General features: G+C 43.8%; 1 protein-coding gene across 1 annotated transcript in view; it reads right to left on the bottom strand.

The window, feature by feature from the left end:
• MOV10 (Mov10 RISC complex RNA helicase) overlaps nucleotides 1-23,780 on the bottom strand; it is a 90,613-nt gene extending 66,833 nt beyond the window's left edge. Inside the window, exons 1-2 of the mRNA XM_056558295.1 lie at nucleotides 23,681-23,780; nucleotides 17,406-17,545 (exon numbers count right to left, since the gene is read on the bottom strand). Of these exons, the coding sequence (XP_056414270.1) occupies nucleotides 17,406-17,545; nucleotides 23,681-23,683 (143 nt within the window). The 5' untranslated portion in view covers nucleotides 23,684-23,780. The remainder of the gene's footprint in view (nucleotides 1-17,405; nucleotides 17,546-23,680) is intronic.
• Nucleotides 23,781-25,127: the final 1,347 nt, after the last annotated feature.

Here is a 25,127-nt window from a genome sequence, read left to right as displayed (position 1 = left end):
GGTTGGCCAACTATAGACGTGGACTGGTGTTGTGTTCCAGCTTCCTATCTATAAAGGGCGTTTCCACACTCAGGTTTTGTGATACAATTTCTCCAGTCAAAGCCAGGAATGGTTTATAAGATGGGGGAAGTCTTGGTCTTTCCTTTACACATGTCCTCCATTTACAATCCATTTCTGGCTTTTGCTTCAAAAAGTGCATAAAAAAAACCCTGACCATGAGAACACACCCTGCAACTGACTCCCAGAGTGCACCTGGATGCAAAAGCTATTCTCAATAATGCTATTATAGCAATATACACTGTCATATACTGCACTGGTTTATCTTGTTACACCTACCTGGATTATTGCCACATGTTGGATTATAATGCTGCAGGTTTTCTTAGATCAGCCCTTTTATCCAACTAAGGTGCTGACTGCATGTTTTTGTTTAACCCCATACAAAGAGCCTATAACAACTATTCACATAATGAAACTCCATGTAACAACATTAGGGGATTAAATTGGGGACCGTGAGGAGATTTAGGGTGAGTTCACACGCTATTACTAGCAGCGGGTTTCCTGCTGCAAATTACGCTACCATTGATTTAAATGGGTCCACAGACAGTCCAGATAGTGTCAGATTTGCGGACCCATTCAAATGAATGGTAGCGCAATTCGCAGTGGGTTTCCCGCAGCGGGAAATCCGCTGCTAGTAATAGTGTGTGAACACACACTTAAAGGGGTTATCCAGCAATAGCAAAACTGAGCTTATTTCTTCCTAAAGCAGAACCACTCCTGTCTGCAGGTTGTGTGTGGTATTACAACTTGGCTCAATTCACTCTGAGGGGCAGATTTATCAAAACCTGTGCAGAGGAAAAGTTGTCCAGTTGCCCATAGCAACCAATCAGATCGCTTCTTTCATTTTTAACAAGGCCTCTGCAAAATGAAAGAAGTGATCTGGTTGGTTGCTATGGGCAACTGGACAACTTTTCCTCTGCACAGGTTTTGATAAATCTCCCCCTAAGGGTGCGTTCCCACATGGCATATACGCAACGTATTTCACGCTGCGCAAAATTTACGGCAGCAGCGGGAAATACACTGCGTATTCCTTGCTCACTATACACACAGGGCTTTCCAGCGGCAGCACTATGTGTGCAGTGAGTTTTGGAGGCGGAGCCGCGCATCACAGTCACGCCAGCACACGGCCCTGCCTCTAAACCTCACTACTCGCATAGGAAAGCCCTGTGTGTATAGTGAGCAAGGAATACGCAGCGTATTTCCCGCTGCTGCCGTAAATTTTGCGCAGCGTGAAATACGATGTGTATACGCCATGTGGGAACGCACCCTAAGGGTACGTTCACATGGGCAGATTTATTTGCAGGTTTCCTGCTGCGTATTTGAAAGGGGGCGGACTCTTCTTGGCTGTCCGCAGCAGATTTTACGCTGCGTAATTTCTGCTGCGGAAAATCCGCCGCAAGTCCCATTGAAGTTAGTAAAATCTGCGGTGGATTTTGAAAGGGGGCGGGCTCTTCTCGGCTGTCCGCAGCAGATTTTCCGCTGCGGACAGGCGAGAAGAGCCCGCCCCCTTTTAAATATGCAAAGGGCAACCCGCAAATAAATCAGCAGGCTAGGTTCACACTGCGGAATCTCTGGACGGAGACCGCACGGACATTGTCATCCCCAATAGATGGCTATGTCTTCCACGAGTAGATCTGCCTGAAAAATGAGCACCACCATTCTTCAGGCGGAAATTTGAAAGAGAAATTTCAGTTTACAAATTCTGCTTTAAAAATTACGAAGTGTGAATTGGTGGACGGAAAACCCATTTACTTGCTAGTAAGCAGAATTTCTGTCTGCAATTTCAAAGCGGAATTATAAGCAGAAATTCCGTAGTGTGAACCTAGCCTAATGGAACTGAGCTGCAAAACCACACCCAACCTGCAGACAAAGGTGGTGCTATTTTTTGAAGAAATCCTCTCTGTTTTTCTAATGCTGGATAACTCATTTGAATAAGTACACCTGTCTTTTGGCATCAAAAAGTCCCACATCTGTGTACAAGCCCCATTCTGTGGAAATGCCCCCGTTAATCGTATCCATCAGCATCTTGACAAAAATGGGATTCTGACGTATACTGTTAATGGGAACAGTGGACCCCATATCTTCTTTTTATTAGTAAGATAGCGTGTGTGTAAGGTAGTGTGTGTGTTCTTAACTTTTTTTTTTTTTTTTTAGGTAGTACTATTACTCTCAGCTTGGAAAAGACTGTATAGAAGCTGTTGGCACGGCCACTCTTCTCTGGTCCCCTGCACTGCCGTATACCTATTCATATTTCCCACAGAGAGTTGTGATTGGCTGGAACCATCCAGCCAATCACAGCTCTCTGCAGGAAGTATAAATCATCATGAATTCACATTGCATAATACAGTGCAGGTGACCAGACCAGGTTTCTATACATTATATAGGAGGATCGCAAGTGACACCCGGGGCGATCTGTCTATTAATACAGGTACTACTACTCCCAGCATGGAACAGTCTGTTCCATGCTGTTAGTAGTAGTGCTACCTAAAAAATGCACAAATAAAGAAAAAAAAGTGTAAAATTTTTTCCATCCCTATTGTATATTTGGTACGAAATTTTATTAAAAAAGGTATCTCTTGTCACCGGGCACGTTTCTGGGGGGTACGAGCCACTCTCCACTGAGGTTTCATCACGTGCTCTCATCTTCGGAACTGCTCCCCTTCTCAGCCCTGTGTCCAGGCCCAGCGTCTCAGAGTCGTGGCCCTTTTGACTATATCCGATTACAGCATTTCTGTGCTTCTATTAAACGTTTTTCCCACTTGCATCGTGCTTTGACGCTCTGCCTCGCACCCCCGCTGCCACCTCACACCATAGGCTTCCTCTATCAACTATTGTTAGCTGGCCACACTTCCTCCCTGCCCCCTTTTTGCGCAGCATGGGAAACAGAGCTCGGGAAATCCTTTACTCCCGCACAGTGGACAAAATGCTTTCACCTCACTCACAAATCGGTTGTTGCCAATAAGGGGCAGGAGACCTATTATAAAATTCTGTCTCGCTGGTATAGGACCCCTACCGGGCTCTTCTGGACATTTAAACCCCCCCCCCCAGCGGCCTCCTAGTGTCCTACCCTCTCTTCTACCCCCTTTCCTTCTCTCTCCTTCCCTCTTCTTTGTTCCCTGTGTTTTTTTCTGTTTCTGGCTTCCCCCCTCCCTCCCCTTCTCTTTCTTTTCTCAGGTCCCTTCTTATTTCTTCTCTACTCTCACTTCTTGCTTTCTCTTCTAGGCGTTTATTCCTCCAACTCCTACACTTTTCGCCCTCCTTAGCAGACAATTTACCTGTTGTCTTTGTTATCATTTCTTGTTATCACCATCAGTCATTGCGTATGGAATCTTGTCATGCACGAGGTTTCGCTTGCCTATATTGCCTTATTATTATGTTCTGGTGCTCATGTCGCTTGGTCATGACCTGTACTGAATGTTTGTGCATTTGTTTTTTTCTGCCTGCTACCATTTTTTCTTATTATTTCTGTTATTTCTGTTAATACGAAAATAAAAATGTTTTTGAATAAAAAAAAAGTATATCTCCAACCCTTTTTGAGATCGCTAAAGTCCAAAAAATAAAAAATAAAAAAAAACGCCAAAGATTTTCCCGAAAAAACCCGCCAAAGTCTCGGAGCCAAAAATTGCTGAAAAATGCCAGGTGGATATGGCATTTTGCAGTTCCCTATTGACCTACAGCTAACATCTGGCCGCAGCGTTTTTTCAAACCTAGCCTCCGGGAAGTAAGGGCCATTTTAATTGGACTAAAAAATGGAAGCTGTTGCAATTTTGAAATAGATCATATGTCTCAAACTTAGTCACTAGGGGGGAGATTTATCAAAACCTGTGCAAAGGAAAAGTTGTTCATGGCAACCAATCAGATTGCTTCTTTCATTTTGCAGAGGCCTTATTAAAAATGAAAGAAGTGAACTGATTGGTTGCTATGGGCAACTTTCCTCTGGACAGGTTTTGATAAATCTCACCCTAGGTGACTTTGGCTATGGAAGTGTGGTCCATTGTTCCCATTAACAGTAGACGTCAGCATCCCATTTTTGTCAAGATGCTGATGGATATGATTAACGGGGGCGTTTCCACAGTTTAAAAATTAATAAAAATTTTGTTATAAAAAAATATTAATTTTGTTAAATACATTTGTGGTGTCCCGGTACTGGACTTGGCCCCGTACCTTAGTCATAGGTCCTCATAGTCAGAGTTCCTCCGTGCTGATAGGGTTCTCTTGGTGGCTTGACCCCTAGTCGCCTCATAATGTATATAATTAATATATTTTCTAATGGTTTAAGTAATGTACAGGACCTTAAGTCATGCGATATTAAATAATTCCGTTATGCTAAGGTTAAGGACCTTTTGGGTCATGTGATGAGATCATGTGATGTAACCAGAATCCTTTATACTAGGACTGACAGGTTTGGGGAACCAATAAGCTTTGATCCTGCCCCCTTAGATATAAGGGCGCTGTTAGCCAATAATTTCTCTCTTGTTCCTGCGCTGAAAAAGCAGTAACAGCTCTGTACAATTTTGCAAGACAATCTAAGCCTGAAGCCTACCAATTCCGCACCTTCCTAAACCGTGAGTTTAATCCAACTCCATCCTGCAAATCCTACGTGACTGCTGGGCCTACACCTAAATCAAGTGGAACATCGTATAAAAAGAAATCAAAGCTTATTTCCTACACAGTCTTAGCCAACCTGTGAGGAGCCTAAATCCCAGTCCTCTTGTAAAGACTGTTGTTAATTGCATCCTGCATAGAATCTGCAGTAAAGTTATTACAATTCCGGCTGTGGACAATCCTTTATTCCTCCCTATCATTCCTGGGACGGGTAGTGGTAGGATATATATATATATATATATATACATACAGAGGAACCCGCACCCTGGCGTCACGACATTCAAGGGTTAATGCTAGACCCTGCAACACTACTCAGCATCACCACTGTTCACCCTACACCCCCCAAGCTACCGCACATTTTTTTCCATCCTTACTGCATACTTTTTTTTTTTTTTTGTTACCCAACAAATTTTGAAAAAACGCCAAAGGGGCCAAAAACGCAATTTCCACTCAAAGGCTAAAACATAAGAAGAAATGCCAGGAAAAAACTTAGTGGAAACCTAGCCTAAGGGAGTTACGAGGTTTAACAAAACCTGTCCAGAGGAAAAGTTGCCCGGTTGCCCATAGCAACCAATCAGCTCACCTCTTTCATTTTTACCAAGGCCTCTGCAAAATGAAAGAAGCAATCTGATTGGTTGCTATGGGCAACTCAGCAACTTTTCCTCTGGACATAGTAGACTGCGTTTAGACATAGAAGTGAATGGGGCCTGCTGTGCCCATTAACAGTATTTGTTGGCATCCCATTTTCAGGGTGCCGGCGGATATGATTAACAGGGGCAGGAAGCAGTGTGGACCTGCCCTTACACTGTGCTAGCCAAGTGGGCAGGGCTTAGGAAAAGGTAGGCTTCCAATAACTCCTTAATGACTGGGCAAATTTTCATTTTCGTTTTTTCATTTCTCCCTCTCACCTTCTAACAATCATAACTCTTATTTTTCCATCTACAGACCCATACAGGGGCTTGTTTTTTTTGCAGGACCAATTGTACTCTGTACCATAATATATACTGCAGAACAAAACAAAAATGTTTTTTGCAGAGGGTTAGATTATACTTAGTGTACTTTACATAAAAACTGACATGATATCTTTATTCTATGGGTCAGTACAGTTAAAGTGATATCAAACTTATAAAGCTTTTGTTATTTTCGACTGAAAAGCTAACAATCACCTAATGCTGACCCCCTATAACTTTTTTATTTTTTCATCTACGAGTTGTATGAGGGCTTGTTTATTGCACTATGTAGTTTTTATCGGTACTACTTTGGAGTAGATAGGACTTTTTAATTTTTGCTGACATATGATGTGGCCAAAGAAATGTGATAATTTGTTTTTTCTTTAACTTTGTTCACTACGTGGGATCAGTAATTTTAATAGTTTGAACATTTTCATCCAGAATAAGGGTGCATTCACACACTATTACTAACAGCGGGTTTCCCGCTTCGGGAATCCTGCTGCGAGTTACGCTACCAGTGATTTAAATTGGTCCACAGACAGTCCGCAATAGTGTCAGATTTGCGGACTGTCCGCGGACCCATTCAAATGAATGGTAGCGTAACTCGCAGTGGGTTTCCCGCAGCGGGAAACCCGCTGCTAGTTACTAGCATGTGAACGCACCCTTAAAGAAGATATCCCATGCAGCAAAGAAAAAAAAAATACCTAGCCATTCCATAGTATATTCACCTACCACCTCTATGACATGTTTGTGATTTTTTTTCCGCCCCCCATTCACCGGCTATTCAGCTCATAAATTGCAGTTACTTCCTGGTTATGGTGGCTATGCCTGTGATCTCAAAGACTACATTTCCCTGCATGCACTGCTCACATTTCCTGCTCTCAGCTGCCTGAGCAGAGAGCTTGTTACCACCCCTAACTTATGTTAGCCACTCCCACATAACACTGAGCTCCAATCATAGCCCTATACAGCAGGGTGGCCACATAACACTGAGCTCCAATCATAGGCCTATACAGCAGGGTGGCCAGGAGGAAACAAAATGTAATCTCAGTGCTCAGAGAGAGGGACCCTGGAGTGGAAGCTGCAGTTTTACACTGTAAAATCACTCCCTCCCCCTCCTCCTCTCAATGAAATAGCTTTACAGTGGCACAATCACCTCCCCCTCCTCTGCCCTGCACTTCTCTCTCCCCAGTGCTCAGTGTGACAATTCTACTCTCCCTCCCCTCCATTCTCAGTGTGACAGCCCTACGCTGGCAGCTCCCTCCCCTCCCCCCTCTCCTCCGTTATCAGTGTAAAAACATTAGCAAGGAGAGGGGAGAGAACTATGATCTGAATCAGCCGGCATATAGGCAGTGCTGCTCAGCCAATCACTGCAGAACAGAGGGAGGACAGTGTGAATATTCATCAGATGGGAGGGGCTAAGCCTGAGCTCAGTCAGCTCTCTGCAGCACAGGGGTTTTCTGGGTAATTGTCACGTCACGGCCCCTGGATGCTGCTGATAACAGCCTGAATAGGGGGTCGAAAGTCATGAAAACCTGGAACAGCTGATTTTCCTGTCAGACAGAAGAATGCAGATAAAGCTGGTTTCTAAGCAGCACTGGTAATGGAAGTGATTTACAAACCTGTATAACTTTACCTTCTGCACTAAAAGCTGAACAATTGTTTACTGTGAGACTTGTCCTTTAACTCATATTTCAAATGGAATTTTACCACAGGAATAAACTTTGTAAGGCTAGGATTCCACTGAGGTTTTTTCCCACCAGCAAAAATGCCAGGAAAAACTGCAAGTAAAACTGCCACAGCTTTTTACTGTGTTTTGGCAGTTCTTCTGGTGTTTTCAGTTCTGGCGTTTCTGGTGTTTGGAAACAGCCATATTTGTACCCTGTGGCAGTTTTTTCACTGTCTTCAGGTACCACTCTGTGGGTCGGATGCTGAGCGCCCGGAGTGTAAGGAGATGAGGAGTGAGCATTACTACTCACCTCCGCCGGCCATATAGTACACAGGGGGGCATAGTGTACCCGTGTATACTGTACAGGAGCCGGGAATCCTATCACCAGAGTGACAAGACTCCACGCTCCCATTGCCTTTTGGCTCCTATAGCCCTATTTATAGATAGCTGTATATATAGTATACAGAAGAGGAGATCCCCTTACCTCCCTCGCTCCCTGTCGAGTCCATGTAGCTCCGCCCTCTAGTGATGAAGTTGTGATATCCCAGTACGGGATATAGTCCCGTATAGTACTTAGGCCCTGTCAGGTTGAGTCCATCTGTGTCCTAGGTGCTCTCCTGCAGTGTCTCTCCCATAGTGTTATATGTATTATGTAGAAAGGACCTTTAAAGGAGTAGTCCAGTGGTGAACAACTTATCCCTTATTCTAAGGATAGGGCATAAGTTTGAGATCGCGGGGGGTCCGACCGCTGAACAGCCCGCGTGAAGGGGGCGTGTCGACCACCGCACGAAGCGGCGTCCGACACTCCCCCTCAATACAACTCTATGCCATAGCACTTTATTGAAGGGGCGTATTGGCCGCCGCTTTGTGCGGTGGTCGACACCCGCTATCTGGCCGGAGAGCCTGGCCCCCGTACAGAGAGATTGCGGAGGGCCCCAGCGGTCGGACCCCCCCCCCCCCCCCCCCCCGCAATCTCAAACTTATCCCCTAGCCTTAGGATAGGGGATAAGTTTTTCACCACTGGACTACCCATTTAAGGACTTTGAGTTAGTCACATGATAATGTTGTCACATGATAATGTTGTCACATGTTAAAGTCACATGTTTTGTTACCCAGAGAGCACAAGCTAACCAGGTTTATAAACCCCCTTTATAAGGAAGGATGGAGCTGCAATCTGCCTCTTTTGCTCTTCTGATTCTCTTTTGCTGAGGTCAAGTTCAGTCCAGACATCTCAGAGCCAGTATCCAGCACACCTGGAGGCTTCAAGTCTAATCTACAGCCACATCTCAGTAAGTCGCGAACACGGAAGCCCGCACACAGCGTTCGGAGTAATGAACTTCCGGAGGCTGTGAGCGGAGCTCCGAACTACAGGGCAGCGCACAACCCCTTTAATACTATCTGCCCCTGGGCTATAAAATCTGCCCCATACACCTCACCTTCACACCCCGTGGCTCACCACAATGTCATTAGGGGCGGAGCTACAGACGGGAGGCAGAGTAGTAAGTGTGAGGCTCTGTTCACATTGTACGTTTTGCATAATGTGAACAGACCCTTCTGCTAGTGTCTTCCCAGAGAGGGAGACTCCAGCTGTTGCTAAACCCCAACTCCCAGCATTTCTTTTTGTTTCAGATCCGTGTATGCAGAGGATTGCAGCGGATTCGGTGGATTACAGTGATGAACTAGATTTTTTTTTCTTTTAATAAAATGGCTAACAAGGGCTGTGGGGGAGTGTTTTTTTAAATATATATTTTTTCCAATGTGTCGTGCTTTTTTTAAATTTAATTTTCAGGCTTAGTAATGGAAGCCGTCTTATTGATGGAATCCATTACTAAGCCGGGTTTAGCTTTAGCCCCAAAAACAGCTAACGCTAACCCCCAAATATTTCCCCTGGTACCCACTGCCACAGGGGTGCCAGGAAGAGCCGGTACTAACTGGCCTGGAGCATCAAAAATGGCTCTCCTCGGCCTAGGCGGTAACACGCTGGTGTTATTTAGGCTACGGAGGGCCAGTAACACTGGTCCTTGCCCACCCTGGTATTGTCAGGCTGTTGCTGCTTGGTTAGTATCTGGCTGAGAATAAAAATACGGGGAACCCTATGCGTTTTTTATTTTTATTTATTTATAAAAAAAAAAACACATAGGGTTCCCTGTATTTTTAGCAAAAGAAAACAAATCTAGTTAATTGCTGCAATGCTCTGCATACACGGATCTGAAACGAGAAGAAAAAAGAAACACAAAAAAATGGGTTAGGACATTTCTGGTGCTCTCCGCTGGGGAGAGCGCACAAAATTTAATGTCTTCCCAAACAGAGAGCCTCCAATTGTTGCAAAACTACAACTCCCAGCATGCCCAGACAGCCTTTGTCTGTCTGGGCATGCTGGGAGTTGTAGTTTAGCAACAGCTGGAGTCTCCCTGTCTGTAAAGACACTGGCAGAAGAGTCTGTTCACATTATACAAAACTTACAATGTGAACAGAGCCTCATACTTATCACTCTGCCTCCCTTCTGTGGGAATTTCGATCCCTGCCGCTAGCCGGACGGGGATCAGAACAGGATGCCTGCTGAAATAATTCAGTAGGCATCCCGTGCAAATGCCTGGGGAGGGGGTCCTGAGATCTTAATTCAGATTGGCGATTTGCGGCGATTCCGGGCTGATCGGGTCTCTGATGACCCGATAGCCCGGAAAATAGGAATGATCGGAGCTGTCAGAGACAGCCCCGATCATCCTAAAGGATAGGAGCGAGGTGGCAGGGGTGCCACCTCCTCCTATCTCCTGCGATTGACCGATCCGACCACTCGGCGAATCGCAGGGCAGGGGCAGGAGGGAACGTTCATTTCCCCCCGCTCTGCCCACTCCTGGATGTAGGGGCAGAGCGGGGGAAGATGGTGGTGATGTGCGGGGGACCGTTGCGGGGACCGCCGGCGCCGGTTACCTGGGACCGAGGACCAGTGACCAGCGGCTGACAGGAAGCGCAGGCAAGTGGAGGCAGCGGCAGCGGTTTCCTAGATACTGCAGTGAGGATTGCCGTAAAGTGATCTTCACTGCTGTATCTAGGAGTTTCAAAACTACAACTCTCAGCATGCCCAGACTGTCCAGGCATGCTGGGAGTTGTAGTTCTGTAACATCTGGCCCTTCAGATGTTGCAGAACTACAACTCCCAGTATGCCTCGACAGTCTCAGCATGCTGGGAGTTGTAGTTTTGCAATATTTGGATGGGCCCTGCTTGGAGACCACTATACAGCAGTGTCCAAACTTTAGCGCTCCATATGTCAATTCAAAGCATGCCGAGACTGTCCAGGCATGCTGGGAGTTGTAGTTCGGCAACATCTGGCCCTTCAGATGTTGCCAAACTACAACTCCTAGCATGCCTGGGCAGTCTGGGCATGCTTGGAGTTGAAGTCTTGCAACATCTGGAGGGCTACAGTTTGGAGACCACTACACAGTGGTCTCCAAACTGTTCTCCTCCAGTTGTTGCATAACTACAATTCCCAACATGCCCTTCGGCTGTCTGGGCATGCTGGGAGTTGTAGTATTGCAACAACTGGAGGCGCACTGGTTGGGAAACATTGTCTGTTTCCTAACTCAGTATTTCCCCAACCTGTGAGCCTCCTGCTGTTGCAAAACTATAACACCCAGCATGCACTGACAGACCATGCATGCTGGGAGTTTTAGTTTTGCAACAGCTGGAGGCACATGGGTTGGGAAACACTGAGTTAGGAAACAGACAGTGGTGCGGAAACACTGCAGTAGTCTGTTACCTAACTCAGTGTTTCCCAATCCCAACCAGTATGCCTTCAGCTGTTACATAACTACAACTCCCAGCAAGCATGGTCTGTCCGTGCATGCTGAGAGTTGTAGTTCCCCCCCCCCCCCCCCCAATGTGAATGTACAGGGTACATGCACATGGGTGGGGGTTTACAGCAAGTTTCCCGCTTCAAGTTTGAGATGCGGTAAACCCCCGCCAGTGTGAATGTACACTAAACTACACTAACCCTAAATAAAGAGTAAAACACTACATCCCCCTTACACTGTCTCCCCCCCCCCCCCCCCAATAAAAATAAAAAATTTCTTGTAAGTCAGTTTTTCCAAAACGGAGCCCCCAGCTGTTGCAAAATAACAACTGTCCAGGCATGTTGGGAGTTTTGCAACAGCTGGAGGCACACTGTTTGGAGAAAACTGACATACAGTATTTTTGATGGAGGAGGCAAGTGTAACGCCTGCATCCGGGTACACCCTATGCAATTACTAATTCAGGCCTCAAATACGCATGGCGCTCTCTCACTTTGGAGCCCTGTCGTATTTCAAGGCAACAGTTTAGGGCCACACATGGGGTATCTCCGTACTCGGGAGAAATTGCACTACAAATTTTGGGGAGCTTTTTCTCCTTTTACTCCTTATGAAAAGGTAAAGTTGGGGTCTACACCAGCATGTTAGTGGTGTTGCCCCATTCTTTTCATTTCTTTTCAAGAGATAAAAGGAAATAAAGACCCCCAAAAATTGTAACACAATTTCTCCTGAGTACGGAAATACCCCATATGTGGGGGTAAAATGCTCTGTGGTCGCACAACAAGGCTCAGGAGTGAGAGCGCCATGTACATTTGAGCCCTAAACTGGTGATTTGCACAGGGGTGGCTTCTGGTTACAACGGTTCTGACATAGACGCAAAATAAATAAATACCCACATGTGACCCCATTTTGTAAACTACACCCCTCACGGAATGTAACAAGGGTTATAGTGAGCCTTAACACCCCACAGGTGTCTGACAGATTTTTGAAACAGTGGTCCGTGAAAATGAAGAATGTAATTTTTCATTTGCACAGCCCACTGTTAGGCTGGGTCCACACTACGTTTTGTCCCATACGGGAGCGCATACGGCAGGAGGGAGCTAAAACCTCGCGCTCCCGTATGTGACCGTATGCGCTCCCGTATGCCATTCACTTCAATGAGCCGACCGGAGTGAAACGTTCGGTCCGGTCGGCTCATTTTTGCGCCGTATGCGCTTTTACAACCGGACCTAAAACCGTGGTTGACCACGGTTTTAGGTCCGGTTGTAAAAGCGCATACGGCGCAAAAATGAGCCGACCGGACCGAACGTTTCACTCCGGTCGGCTCATTGAAGTGAATGGCATACGGGAGCGCATACGGTCACATACGGGAGCGCGAGGTTTTAGCTCCCTCCTGCCGTATGCGCTCCCATATGGGACAAAACGTAGTGTGGACCCAGCCTTACAAAGATCTGTCAAACGCTAGTGGGGTGTAAAAAAATGTTCACATCCAAATTAAGGCTTACTGTACTACTTGTTACGTACCTTGAAGGGTGTAGTTTCCTAAATTGTATAAATGCGACGTGCCCCCAAAACCATTTCAGCAAAATTCGCTCTCCAGTATCCCATTGTTGCTCCTTCGCTTCTGAGCCCTCTAGTGCACCCACAAAGCACTTTACATCCCCATATGAGGTATTTCCTTACTCAAAAGAAATTGAGTTACACATTTTGGGGGGCTTGTTCTCCCTTTACCCCTTGTAAAAATAAAAAATATGGGTGTACAAGAACATGTTAGTGTAAAAAATGAAGATTTTGAATTTTCACCTCCACTTTGTTGCTATTCCTGTGAAACACTTAAAGGATTAACACACTTTCTGAATGTCATTTTGAATACGTTGAGGGGTGCAGTTTTCATAATTGGGTCTATTATGGGGTATTTCTAACATAAAGACCCTCAAATTCACTTCAAAACTGAACTGGTCCCTGAAAAATGCAGATTTGGAAATTTACTTGAAAAATTGGAAAATTGCTGCTGAACTTTGAAGCCCTCTGATGTCTTCAAAAAGTAAAAACATGTCAACTTTATGATGCAAACATAAAGTAGACATATTGTATATGTGAATCAATATATCATTTATTTGGTATGCCCACTTTCCTTACAAGCAGAGAGCTTCAAAGCTATAAAAATTTTCAAATTTTTCATGAAATTTTAGAATTTTTCCCCAAGAAATGATGCAAGTATTGATGAAAATTATCCACTAACATAAAGTAGAATATGTCACGAAAAAACTGTCTCTAAATCAAATTCATAAGTACAAGCATCCCAGAGTTATTAATGCTTAAAGTGACAGTGGTCAGAATTGCAAAAAATGCTCTGGTCCTTTGGGTCAAAATGGGCTCAGTCCCAAGGGGTTAAAATACATTACCACATAAAACTACATTGATCTGTGTACTCTGCGCTTGATTGATAAAGCCTGGTCCTGCCAGGCTTTATCATTCTGAGTGCAGAAGAGGTAAGCCCTCAGGCTATCTCAGCAGTGGATCACCCCCCCCCCCCGTGATCGCACTGCGGGGGGGGGGGGGGGGGGGGGCAATGCGATCCACCCCACCCCACCCCACCCCACTGGACCACCAGGGATGGGATAAAGGCACATTTAGATGCCGCTGTCAACTTAAAACTTGATCTAAAGGGTTAATAGCCGACCGATCACCGCATGTTGGCTATTAACACCAGCCCCCAGCTACAGGAATCAGCTGGAGGGCAGGTGGTATGATGCAGGAGCCCGCATCATACCCCGTCAATGGCACATGGACGAGTATAGGCGTCCATGGTCATTAACAGGTTAAACAGGGATCAATTTATGTGGGTGGGCAGGGAACTAAAAATTTAGCCGACAATAATAAAAATTTAGAAAGGGGCCATTTAAATGTAAAAATAATATATTTGTTATAATATATTATTAGTAATGTATTTTATGAATGTATTGAATAAAGTGTGTGTGTGTGTGTTTTTTTTTTAACCTTTTTAACTTTTTTTTCTTTATTTATTAAATTTTTAGGTAGTACTCCTACTCCCAGCATGAAACACACTGTTCCATGATGGGAGTAGTAGTACCTGTACTAATTGACAGATCACCCCAGGTGTCACTTCTGACACCTGTTGCCATCCTTCTATATAATGTATAGATGCAGGCGGGCGCTCTTCTATGGTCCCCTACAATGCCATATATATATATATACACCTATTCATATTTCCCGCAGAGAGCTGTGATTGGCCGGATGGTTCCAGCCAAACACAACTCTCTGTGGGAAAAATGAATAGGTGCATATATACGTCAGTGCGGGGGACAATAGAAGAGCGGCCAGCTGCCTGTATCTATACATTATACAGGAAGATCACAGCGGGTGTCAGGAGTGATATACATATAAACCTGGCCGGAAGAAGCGTCGGCTGACGCGAAACTAGTTGCCACTCCCTCTGTGCGCCCCTGCGTCTTGAGAGCAGCTGCTCTCACTCCCTGCTTTTAGGAATTGCCGTTTTCCTATGTTTTGCTGCTCGATCACTTCTTTTTAATAAAGAACGTCTTTCTTGGGGTCGCTAATGTGGTGAGTGCGATTCATTTCTACTTCTATTGCCATTGAAGTTATCCTTTGTGTCCTTTAGCACTTGCTGTGCCGAAGCCGCACCACCCATTACCCCATATCTAGCCGCAGGTGTTCTATTTGACAGATTCCTTTTTGAAGCACTGAACGCTCAGCAGTGCCTGGCAGCAATCCCTTCTCTTGTATATGTGTTTATTAAACACATTATTAAAAGGCAGTACTAATAAAAATTTTAACAAAATTTTATTATAAAATATACTTGATTTTTACATTTAAATGGCCCCTTTCTACATATTTATTATTGTCGGCTACATTTTTAGTTCTCTGCCCGCACGCATAAATTGATCACTGTTTAAAAATTTATAAAAATTTTGTTATGAAAAATATAAATTTCGGTAAATTTTTTTCCATCCTGACTGCATCCTTTTTTTTTTTTTTATTATTTCTTTTTTTTTTTTTTTGGTACCCAACCAATTTAGAAAAAATTACACAGGGGCCAAAAAATGCAATTTCCACTCATAGGTACATGGTATTACAACTCAAGTTTATTCGCTTCAACCATGCTGCAAGACCACACACTTACTGAGGACAACAGTGGTGCTGTTTCTGGAAAAAAACTGCTATGTTTCTTCTAATCCTGGATAACCCCTTAACACACCATGATGTAAATAGACATCATGGCGCCGTTAAGGATGCATGGAGCAGGCTCACAAGCAGAGTCCTCTCCATACTGCCTACAGCTGATAGCTGCCTCTAATAGCTGGCAAGGAGCGATCTCCATTGCCAGCTTTTAAAACTTTTTAATGCCAATGTCACAGCAGCATTTAAAAAAGCCTTCATGGTATAGGAGGTCAGATGGCTCCAGTATGACTGCAGTGAGCCAATCTGTTGTCATGGGCACCCAAGGCCCGTACTAGTTCTTCATGGCTGCCATCAGTAAATATGCTCCTACAGCCTGCAATTGACAGGTTGTGCTAGCAAATCACCAATCAATTAAATTGATAAATGTTATACTATAGTATCACATTGATCTCTATGAGCAGTCAAATTTTCTTGCAAGTCCCCTAGAGGTACTAAAGATATGTATTAAATAAAAAGTTTTTAAGGGTCTATTCACACGTACAATATTCTGTGCAGATTTGATACAAAGGATTTGAAGCTGTGTTCAGTCATTGAGTTTACATTGAAATCTGCAGCAGAAAATACTGTGCATCAAATCTGTGCAGAATACTGTACATGTGAATAGACCCTAAAGGTATAAAGGTCCCTAAGTCCCAGCATATCAGGATGTACATTTACGTCCATTGTCCTTAAGAGGTTAAACATAACGAGAACCATGCAAATTGTATATCACTGCAATGGACCTGACCTGAAAAATGCATATAACATGTTTACTGCATGGTGGATGGTGTAAAGAATGAAAAGAGAAGCCCCCCCCCCCCCCCCAAAAAAAAAAAAAAAAAAAAACACAGAGGTTATAATGCTGGGTGCTGTACGGAGATCGGTTGAGATCAGACATCTTATCCCCTATCCTTTTGGATAGGGGACAAGATGTCAATGGCCGGAATACCCCTTTGAGATGAGACACAGCATACATGAGTATTGCAATAATAATTATAAGGCTGGGGTTACACAGTGACTTTGGTTGCTTCACCGCAAGTCACATCATAGTCGTGCCACCAAAATAATTTGTCTTAAAGGAGTATTCCAGCTTTAGACATTTTATCCCCTATCCAAATCAGTCAGCGCTAGACACTGCAGTCTCCAATGTCCAATGTGTTCCGTGAGTATTTCCACTTGAAGAATGAGCAACGCCATTCTTCAGGCGGAAATTTCCAAACGGATTTTCCGTTCACAAATTCCGCTTCACAAATTCCAAAGTGTGAATTTGTGAATGGAAACCCATTCACTACACTATGCATTTTAGTAAGCAGAATTTCTGCCTGCAATTTCAAAGCGGAATTGCAGGCGGAAATTCCATAGTGTGAACCTAGCCTTAGGCTAGGTTCCCACTGAGGAATTTCTGGGCAGAATTTGTGCCAAAGATCGAGACGGTGGCACTAGGACCGCTCGGACTACATTGCCGTCCCCATAGATGGCAATGCATTTCTTAGCAGATCTCCCACAAGATCCACCCAGAAATGCATTGCAGTCTATGGGGGCAGCAATGCAGTCTGCTCGGTCCTAGCGCCGCCGGCTCGATCTCCGGCAGAAATTCTGCCCAGAAATTCCTCAGTGGGAACCTAGCCTAAAGGGTAATGGATTAGAAATGATTTTATTTATCATAGAAAATTATATAAACTGGTAAAAGTATTCTTGTGGAACACCAAAATGAAACCTTATTGGCTTACGGCATTAAAATAATAATATTAAAACAATAATAACAATAATAAACTGAGTAAAATAGCAGTTTTACAATTTCGTTTTCTTCCCACTAAAGGATATTCGGTAACATGAGCATATTACAGGTTTTTATGACTTTTTACTATTTGCCCATAGAATCTTCTTAAAGATAACGGGGGAGATTTATCAAAACCTGTGCAGAGGAAGAGTGGTGCAGTTGCCCATAGCAACCAATCAGATTGCTTCTTTCATTTTCCACAGGCCTCTTTAGAGGCCTGTGGAAAATGAAAGAAGCAATCTGATTGGTTGCTATGGGCAACTGCGCCACTCTTCCTCTGCACAGGTTTTGATAAATCTCCCCCAACAACAGATCATTAAAGGGAGATGTAGCAAAGAAATAATAAAAGGTCTTACTGTTTTTTGAAGACATTATAGATACTTCTCAGCTCTTCTTTGCTGGTCACATCCATTCTGTTAGTTTGTTTTAAATGTTGTAGGAAATTCTCTCCAGCATTTCTTAGATCTTTCATGCTGTATTTGGGAGCCATTTTCGCCTGTTATATAAGATAATGTGAAATATAAGTGACACTTCTCGTGTAGCAGAAGAACACGTCACTGAACAGATAAAAGGACTGTTCCTTTTTATACCTACTAGGGGGGGGGGGGGGTGTGGCCGAGGAGAAAAGGAGAACTCTCATAGCAGAGAAACGAAACTGAAGCCATCATATGGCATAGCAAGTGGCTGACTCAGATGTGTACACTGTAAATATAGCTATTTAATACAGTAGTCCCTCAAGTTACAATATTAATTGGTTCCAGGACGGCCATTGTATGTTGAAACCATTGTATGTTGAGACTAGAGATGAGCGAACTTACAGTAAATTCGATTCGTCAAGAACTTCTCGGCTCGGCAGTTGATGACTTTTCCTGCATAAATTAGTTCAGCCTTCAGGTGGTCCGGTGGGCTGGAAAAGGTGGATACAGTCCTAGGAGACTCTCTCCTAGGACTGTATCCACCTTTTCCAGCCCACCGGAGCACCTGAAGGCTGAACTAATTTATGCAGGATAAATCATCAACTGCCGAGCCGAGAAGTTCGTGACGAATCGAATTTACTGTAAGTTCGCTCATCTCTAGTTGAGACCATAACTCTATGGAAACCTGGTAATTGGTTTTAAAGCCCCCAAAATGTCATCCAAAAATAGGAAAAAGTGAGGATTATAGAAAAATATGTAGATAACTGATATAGATAAAGCAAATCATTATATATAAAAGTAAGAAAGATCTGCTGGAAGCTGTAAATCACTGTCTTTGTCAGTGTTTCCCATCCAGGGTGCTTCCAGCTGTTGCAAAACTACATCTCCCAGCATGCCTGGACAGCCAAAGGCTGTCCAGGCATGCTGGGAGTTGTAGTTTTGCAACAGCTGGAGGCACCTTGGTTGGGAAAGACTAGTCTATATAGAGGACAGGAGCTTCTTCAGGGTCCTGTACAGTACACAGAAAATTTAGCCGCTAGAGATGAGCGAACTTACAGTAAATTCGATTTGTCACAAACTTCTCGGCTCGGCAGTTGATGACTTATCCTGCATAAATTAGTTCAGCTTTCAGGTGCTCCGGTGGGCTGGAAAAGGTGGATACAGTCCTAGGAAAGATTCTCCTAGGACTGTATCCACTTTTTCCAGCCCACGGGAGCACCTGAAAGCTGAACTAATTTACCCAGGATAAGTCATCAACTGCCGAGCCGAGAAGTTCATGACGAATCAAATTTACTGTACGTTCGCTCATCTCTAGTAGCCGCCCTTACCTGGTATCCAAAGGAGCAGCTAACCGTGGCACAGGTAAAGAGTACAGAACATGTAGTACGTCCCTGTATTGTAGGGAGGCGCTACCAGACAGTCAGTGCATGCACTTCAGTAGTACAGGTGTAAATGTCCATTCTGATTGGTCAGTTCTTCCAGCCATTGACACGTTTCACAGATCTGGACTGTCTGCACATTGTATGTTGAGTCTGGTTTCAAGTTACAATGGTCCAGAAAAGATCATTGTATGTTGAAACTATTGTATGTTGAGGCCATTGTAAGTTGAGGGATCACTGTATATAAGTCTATCTAGTAGATTCGGTTAACAGGGAGGTGTTTGACAGACTTGACATAAGGGCAGGACAGCTGTGGACATTTTATAAAGTATATGGGGAACATTTACCATTGCATTTAGAGCATTGCTCGCGGGTCGCATCCCAATCTACTCACCTGTCCCGTTCCCCGGCTGTCATGTCCTGGCGCGCGCGGCTCCGCTCTCTAAGGCGCCGGCTCTCTAACATTTAAAGGGCCAGTGCACCACTAATTGGTGCCTGGCCCAATCAGTGTAATTAGCTTCCATCTGCTCCAGGCCTATTTAAACCCACTTCCCCTTCCTGTCCTTGCCGGATCTTGTTGCCTCAGTGCCAGTGAAAGCGTTTCCTTGTGTATGTTCCAAGCCAGTGTTCCAGACCCTCTGCCGTTGCCCCTGACTACAATCCTTGCTGCCTGCCCTGACCTTCTGCTACGCCCGACCTTGCTCTTGCCTTGTACGGCGCCTGTCTCAGCCGTCAGCTGGGGTTGAATCACTATCGGGTGGAACGACCTGGGGGTTACCTCCGTTCCCCTGGTACGGCCCACGTCATCATCCCACTGACACAGAGGATCCACCACCAGTATCCTCACAGTATACCCATCCGGATCCTGACAGTAAGTAATGCTATTAATCCATAGAAATATTAACAAAATCACACAAGGATCTCACGTCTCTATTTGGTATCAGAACCTAGTCTGATCACCTTTTCTGCAGTGTTCAAAAGAAAGTTCAGGTGAAGCAAGTTCAATGGGCTAGAAGTGAAATTTCATAATCTGTGTTTATATAGAATAAACACGTCTATTAAAGGGGTACTCCGCCCCAAGACTTCTTATCCCCTATCAAAAGGATAGGGGATAAGATGTCTGATCGCGGGGGTCCTGCTGCTGGGGACCCCTGCAATCTCTCCTGCAGCACCAGCTTGTCATTAGCTGCATGGAGCGAAGATTCAAGCCTATGGGAGGGGGAGTAGTGGCCACCACGACCCCACCCATAGACTTGCATTGAGAGGGCGGGCCATGACATCACGAAGGGGCGGGGCCGTGATGTTACGATACTCCGTCCTGTATCGTGAGTCTTTTAGAATAGAACGAGCTTCGCTCCATTCAGCTGTTGACAAGTGGGTGCTGCAGGTGAGATTGCGGGGGTCCCCAGTGGCGGGACCCCGTGCGATCAGACATCTTACCCCGAAGCTTTTGATACGGGGATAAGATGTCTAGAGGCCAAGTACCCCTTTAAAAAAGATTTTAGAGCTGTAGAGGAGTATGGTGCACTAACAATATGCAAAGTTAAAAAAAATACAAGCATACAGGGATGTGGAAATCCTATCCCCCGATGTCCAGGACATGCAGTTCTGGGCACCGGGCAGGTGAATTTTTCATGGATTTAGCCCTGCTTCAGGCAAGCAGGAAAGGCCCGACAACCCCGCGGTGCTCAGGGTGTATGAAGTGGGCTACTGACTCAAGCCTGCTCCATAACTGGCAGCCCCCAGCTGACAGCGGCATCTAAAGGTACCTTTTAACTGTAGAGGTAGCTGAAGGGCTTACCTCTTTTTCCATGGCTGCTCAGGATCAGCATTTGATTGAGCCTGCCTGGAGCAGGCTCAACCAAATGAGCACAGACCACACAGATCAATGGAGTTCAATACTATAATTTTTTAGGATCGCTAAAGTGCAAAAAAGAATAAAAAGATTTACCGAATGTACCCGAATACCGAATGTATCCGAAAAAATCGAACCGAACACCCGAATACCGAATGTATCCGAAAAATGAAAACCGAAAATATTACCAAACCGAAAAATTTTGCCAAAACGAGAAAACGAAAATAAATGAAAATTTTTCTAAAGCACAAGTCTATTCAATACAACTGCATTGATTTGTATGAGGAATCTAATGATTCCTCCTTAAAGGTGTAGTATTGTGAAAAAGTTTGTAATCCTATTATGTCCGGGCAGCAAAAAAAAGAAAAGCAAACATTAAAGGCGTATCCCAGGCCAAAACTTTTTTTTATATATAAACTGGCTCCGGAAAGTTAAACAGATTTGTAAATTACTTCTATTAAAAAATCTTAATCCTTCCAATAGTTATTAGCTTCTGAAGTTGAGTTGTTGTTTTCTGTCTAACTGCTCTCTGATGACTCACGTCTCGGGAGCTGTGCAGTTCCTATGGGGATATTTTCCCATCATGCACAGCTCCCGGGACGTGACATCATCATTGAGCAGTTAGACAGAAAACTTCAGAAGCTAATAACTATTGGAAGGATTAAGATTTTTTAATAGAAGTAATTTACAAATCTGTTTAACTTTCCGGAGCCAGTTGATGTATAAAAAAAAGTTTTTGCCTGGAATACCCCTTTAACTCACCTTCCTCAGTTCCCCTGTTGCACCACTATAGCTCTTCGGTCCTCCGGTCCAGTCTCCTTCCTCCTTCCGTGTGCACGGGTTGTCACACTGCAGTCAGCGTATCGCCAGCCGCAGCGATGTCCTGCCTCGGCCGGTGATAGGTTGAGCGCAGTGTCAAGTAAGGAGCCTGGGCTCCGCCTTTTCCATGCTGCTCGGGCGCCTTACATAACATTGTGCTCAGCCTATCACCAGCCAAAGAAAGAAGGAGACTGGACCGGAGGGCCGAAGAGCTATAGTGGCGCAACAGGGGAACAGAGAAAGGTGAGTTATAATTTTAATTATTTATTTATTTATTTTGTGGGGGGGGGTTACATTGCTGCGTGCTTAATTGTCCAAACTATATAACATTTTATATATCCTACAGTCAATAGTGTTGACGTGAAAAAATACTAAAAACCAGAATTGCATTTTTTATAGCATTATATCCCAGAAAAAAGTGATCAAAAAGTCTGATCAATACCAAAATGGTACCAATTCAAACAGCAGATTACAGTGCAAATAATGAGCCCTCATACAGCCCAGTATATGGGAAAAATAAAAATGTTATAGGGGGGTAAGAAAATAAAAAAAACATTTTTAGAAACATTTTTAATTAGTAAAACATGACGGAAACTAAACAAATTTGGTATTGCAGTAATCAGGCTGACCTAAAGTATCAAAATAACATGTAAGTTTGACCACAAGGTGAATGGCGTAAAGAAGAAAAAACCAAATTGGCAAAATTGCATTTTCTTTTTTCAATTTCACAAATAATTTTATTTTATTTTGTTTCGGAGCAAGTTATGGAGGAAAAGACGAAAGTGCAAAAAATAAATAAATAAACTAATAAAGACCTTATTTACATACTATTTGGTTGAAATTATTATGTGTACCAGGACGAGTGGATTTTCATGAGGGACAAGAAGATTGTGCTCTGTTTTAGTCCCTTGGACAAGTAGTATTTTGTTTTTGTTTTTTTTTGTTTTTTTATTTCCACACCCCTGAGCATAGAAGGCAAAATATTGTGGCACTTATCAGCTCCAAATCCTTAAAATCCAAACTTTATTTTAGATTAACTTTTTAAAAACAGCATCCAAGGACAGGAGAACTAACAGTTAAAGGGGTACTCCGCTGCAAACATCTTATCCCCCATCAAAAGGATAGGGGATAAGATGTTAGATTGCAGGCGTCCTGCCACTGGGGACCCCTGCAATCTCCTCTGCAGAACCCCAGTGAATCGGTGCATGGAGCCACGCTCTTTCCATTCACCTCTATGGGAGGAGGCGTGACCGCTATGTACTAGTCTTCAGGCCCCCTCCCATAGACCTGAATGGAGGGGGCATGGCTTGACATCAAGCTGCAAGCTTCTGTGTTCTGGACCCCGCCGCTGCTGGGCCCAGTGGCGGGACCCCCACGATCTAACATCTTATAGGGGATAAAATGTTTAGAGTGGAGTACCCCTTTAAGTGGAGCTAAGTAAGGCAACGGCCTTTGCTCACATACGGAGCTGGTGAGTCTCGAAATCTTTTTCCTTCTAGATTTCATTTATTGGGGGAAATTAATAAAAACCTGTGCAGAGGAAAAGTTGACCAGTTACTGATAGCAAACAGTCAGATTTCTAATTTCAACTGGTCAACTTTTCCATTACACAGGTTTTGATAATTCACCCCATAATCTCTGCTTAATCCTTCAGGTTTTCACTCCTCTGTTGTGCTGATTACTCATTCTGACAGTCACAACCCCTCCCATAGACATGAATGGAGGGGGCGTGGCATGACATCACGTCCCCAGTCCCGGAGGTTTCCGAAACTGAAGATTCAGCACCTGCATTGCAGGGAGATCGCGGGGGGTCTCAGCAGCGGACCCCCCGCGATCAGACATCTTATCCCCTATCCTTTGGATAGGGGATAAAATGTTTTTGCCCGGAATACCCCTTTAACTCACTAACAGTATGGCGGTAATTACCCAGTCACTATGTATCAAAACCTGTCCAGAGAAAAAGTTTCCCAGTTTCCCATAGCAACCAATCAGATTGCTTCTTTCATTTTTCAGAGGCCTTTTCAAAAATGAAAGAAGTAATCTGATTGGTTGCTATGGGCAACTCTGCAACTTTTACTCTGGACAGGTTTTGATAAATCTCCCCCTATATGAGCACTATATAGAAATATTGGCCTTTGCATACTATTTTTTTTTTTACTCACCATCAGTATGGTGGTAATTACCCAGTCACTATGTAGAGGTAATGGGGGAGATTTATCAAAGCCTGCGAAGAGGAAAAGCTGACCAATTGCCCATAGCAACCAATCAGATCACTTCTTTCATTTTTGAATAGGCCTGTGAAAAAAAGAAGAAATCTGATTGGTTGCCATGGCCAACTGTTCAACTTTTGCTCTGCACAGGCTTTTATAAATCTTCCTAAGGGTGCGTTCACACATACGCAGATTTGATGCACAGGATTTTCTGCTGCAGATTTCAATGTAAACTAAATGACTGAGCACAGCTTCTAATCTGCAGTTACAAATCCTGCGCATCAAATCTGCACAGGATCCTGTACGTGTGAACATACCCTTATGGTCAATTCTCAAGGACAGTATTCTGCACATATTTGATGCGCAGGATTTGTAACTGCAGATTAGAAGCTGTGCTCAGTCATTTAGTTTACATTATAATCTGCAGCAGAAATGGGGTTACAAATTTTGGGGGGTATTTTCTGCTATTAACCCTTGCAAAAATGTGAAATTTGTGGGGGAAGCACATTTTAGTGAAATTTTTTATTTATTTTTTTACATATGCAAAAGTCGTGAAACACCTATGGGGTATTAAGGCTCACTTTATTCCTTGTTATGTACCTCAAGGGATCTAGTTTCCAAAATAGTATGCCATGTGTTTTTTTTTTTTTTTTGCTGTTCTGGCACCATAGGGGCTTCCTAAAGGTGACATACCCCCCAACAACCATTTCAGAAAAACGTACTCTCCAAAATCCCCTTGTCGCTCCTTCGCTTCTGAGCCCTCTACTGCGCCTGCCGAACACTTTACATAGACATATGAGGTATGTGCTTACTCAAGAGAACATGCGAGTGTAAAAAATGGAGATTGTGAATTTTCTCCTTCACTTTGCTGCTATTCCTGTGAAACAGCTAAAGGGTTAAAACACTGACTGAATGTCATTTTTAATACTTTGGGGGTGCCGTTTTTATAATGGGGTCATTTTTGGGGTATTTCTAAGCTGAAGACCCTTCAAATCCACTTCAAACCTGAACTGGTCCCTGAAAAATTGTGAGTTTGGAAATTTTGTGAAACATTGGAAAATTGCTGCTGAACTTTGAAGCCCTCTGGTGTCTTCCAAAAGTAAAAACATGTAAATTTTATGATGCAAATATAAAGTAGACATATTGTATATGTGAATAAAAAAAATTATTTGGAATATCCATTTTCCTTACAAGCAGAGAGCTTCAAATTTAGAAAAATGCCAAATTTTCAAATTTTTCATCAAATTTTGGGATTTTTCACCAAGAAAGGATGCAAGTTACCACAAAATGTTACCACTATGTTAAAGTAGAATATGTCACAAAAAAACTATCTCGGAATCAGAATGATAACTAAAAGCATTCCAGAGTTATTAATGTTTAAAATGACAGTGGTCAGATG

Source organism: Hyla sarda, chromosome 2 (assembly GCF_029499605.1).
Source record: "Hyla sarda isolate aHylSar1 chromosome 2, aHylSar1.hap1, whole genome shotgun sequence".
Classification (NCBI taxonomy): Eukaryota; Metazoa; Chordata; class Amphibia; order Anura; family Hylidae; genus Hyla; species Hyla sarda.
The sequence above is the reverse complement of the archived record's forward strand: the minus strand, read 5'-3'. Positions and strand labels throughout refer to the sequence as shown.